A 2,179-nucleotide genomic window follows, 5' to 3' on the forward strand; every position below is an offset into this window, starting at 1 on the left:
GGCATGGGACAGCTTATTTGCCTCTATCCTGGCTGGCTGCCCAGAGCTGCACCTTCCATTCTGGAATCCAGTTAGCGGGTTTTTAGTCCCTGGCTGCCACCTTCCATTTTCCTGCTTCTCCTCCCACTTGGCAGCATGAGTCACTTTGTTGGAGCTGCTCAGAAGAAAACAAGTAGCAAGCCAGGGCTGCAGGGCGTGCCTCTGCCACTCTGTAGGAGGAGGATTGGCTTGTGTGTTGTGGACGATAGTTTTGGCAGCTCATGAATACAGGCAGAAGTCCCTAGGCAAAGCCAATAACTCAGTAACAGAAAAGCAGCTGCGCTTGTATGAAATTGACCAAGAATGTTGTGAGTGAATCCTGCTCTCATGTGTACAGATCGTGGCTGGGGTGAACTACTTCTTGGATGTGAAGATCAGCCGAACCACATGTACCAAGTCCCAGTCCAACTTGGCCAACTGTCCTTTCCATAACCAGCCACAACTGAAGAGGGTATGTGCCTGACGTGGGCTGTGAACTACTTCTTGGATGTGAAGATCAGCCGAACCACATGTACCAAGTCCCAGTCCAACTTAGCCAACTGTCCTTTCCATAACCAGCCACAACTGAAGAGGGTATGTGCCTGACGTGGGCTGGGTACAATTGTGCATGGCAGAGGGGTGTGCGTGCACAGTTGTGCGTGTCTGGGAGGGTATGTGTGCACGTGTGTGGGTGCATGGGGAAGTGCAGGAGAGTGTGTGTGCATGCAGGTATGTGCCTGGGTGGCGGGAGGGGGGAGGTTCATGCATAGATCACATGCAGTGTGGGGGTGCATGTGAGTTAATGTAAATGCCTATGTGTGCACATGTAGGATGGGATGGGGAGGGCTGTGTGTGCACATGATTAATTTGAATTGCTAAGGGGGGTTTAGCTTGGGAATTGGGGTACTGGTTACTGGGACAACAACACCTGCTGGGCTGGAGGAAGTGCTGGGTGGAGGGGTGGTTGCTGGGGAGGGAGAAGGGGCTCTGCGTAATCCTGGCCCTGCCACCTGCCCATAGCCCCGGCCATGCTGAGCAGATTACAGGGAATTTGAGGCCACTAAGCGGCCAGAGCCCTCAGATGCTGTCCCCGCTGCCCCAATACCAGCTTCTGCATGGGTTTGGCTGGTTCTCTTGAGATCTCAGCTTGGGGAAAGCTGCATTCCCCTTGTCTCCCCCTCCTCATACCCTACCTCTTTCAGGGGGAGTTTCCCATCCCTGGGGTCCTCCCTCTGGACCTTCTCAGTGCTGGCTGGCCCAGGCGTTGGAGGTGGCGGGAGCTTGGGGTGGTGAACCGCCTCCCCCTGCCCTCCACCCGGGGCCTTGCACAGGCTGCTTCTACAGGCCCCTGCTGGGGTCAGGACAGTGTGGAATCCTGGGGGCCAGAGCAGGGGACGCAGTGCCATCTGGTGGATTTGAAGTTGTGGAAGGGGCAATAGAGCAGTCACTGCAGAGTCTGTCTCAGTGTTCTAGGAGTTGGTAGGGATGTGGGGGCTGAGTGTTTCAGCTCCATCATTCCTCACCCCCACTCTGACATCTCCTGGCTGGGCTTCTGGGCATCTTCCCTTTTAATTGTCACCCTCACTGATTGTTCCTCTTTCTTCCTTTGCAGACGGTGCTCTGCTCTTTCCAGATCTACACTGTTCCCTGGGAGGGCAAAATCTCCCTGACAAAATCCAGCTGTCAGAATGCCTAAGAGTCTGTGCCAGGCTGGGCCACCCTGACTGCCTCTTCCCGGCCCCCTTGTAATTCTCCCAATGCTTAGATTGGTGGCCCGCACCCTGGTGGAAGTCTTCCCATGCTCCAGTACCATGAGACAAATAGAGATGGTATCCTGAGGCATTTGTGAGCAGCCAAGTGGCTCTACCCCGGTCCTTCCTTCTCACTGCCTGTCACATACACCGGCACGTGGTGCATAAGCACTGCTCCACCCTCCTCAATAAAAAAGTAGCATCGTTCCTTCCGTGCTGTTTGCCGTTGTGGGAATGTGCACATAAGAGGCGTGGGTGGCTCCTTGCCCTGCTGGTCCTGGACAGCTGTCCTGGCTGCAGCACGCCTGTCAGGGGAAGGAGCAGGAGGGGCTGGGACCCCAGACGTTCAGCTGCAGCGGCTCCTGATGAGTGGATAAGGGAGAGGAGTAAGGAGGCGGCTGGACGGTGTC

At 55.7% G+C, this 2,179-nt stretch overlaps 1 protein-coding gene across 1 annotated transcript; it reads left to right on the plus strand.

Annotated features, from left to right (window-relative positions):
• Nucleotides 1–355: 355 nt before the first annotated feature.
• LOC103601291 (cystatin-C-like) lies at nucleotides 356–1,977 on the plus strand (the record flags this gene model as incomplete). Its single annotated transcript, XM_008585678.1, has 2 exons — nucleotides 356–490; nucleotides 1,631–1,977. Coding segments are annotated over 2 exons (219 nt in total), but the record flags the coding sequence as incomplete, so codon positions are not given.
• Between the last annotated feature and the right edge of the window lie 202 nt (nucleotides 1,978–2,179).

The sequence above is a fragment of the Galeopterus variegatus genome, unplaced genomic scaffold (genome assembly GCF_000696425.1).
Source record: "Galeopterus variegatus unplaced genomic scaffold, G_variegatus-3.0.2 Scaffold3667, whole genome shotgun sequence".
NCBI lineage: Eukaryota > Metazoa > Chordata > Mammalia > Dermoptera > Cynocephalidae > Galeopterus > Galeopterus variegatus.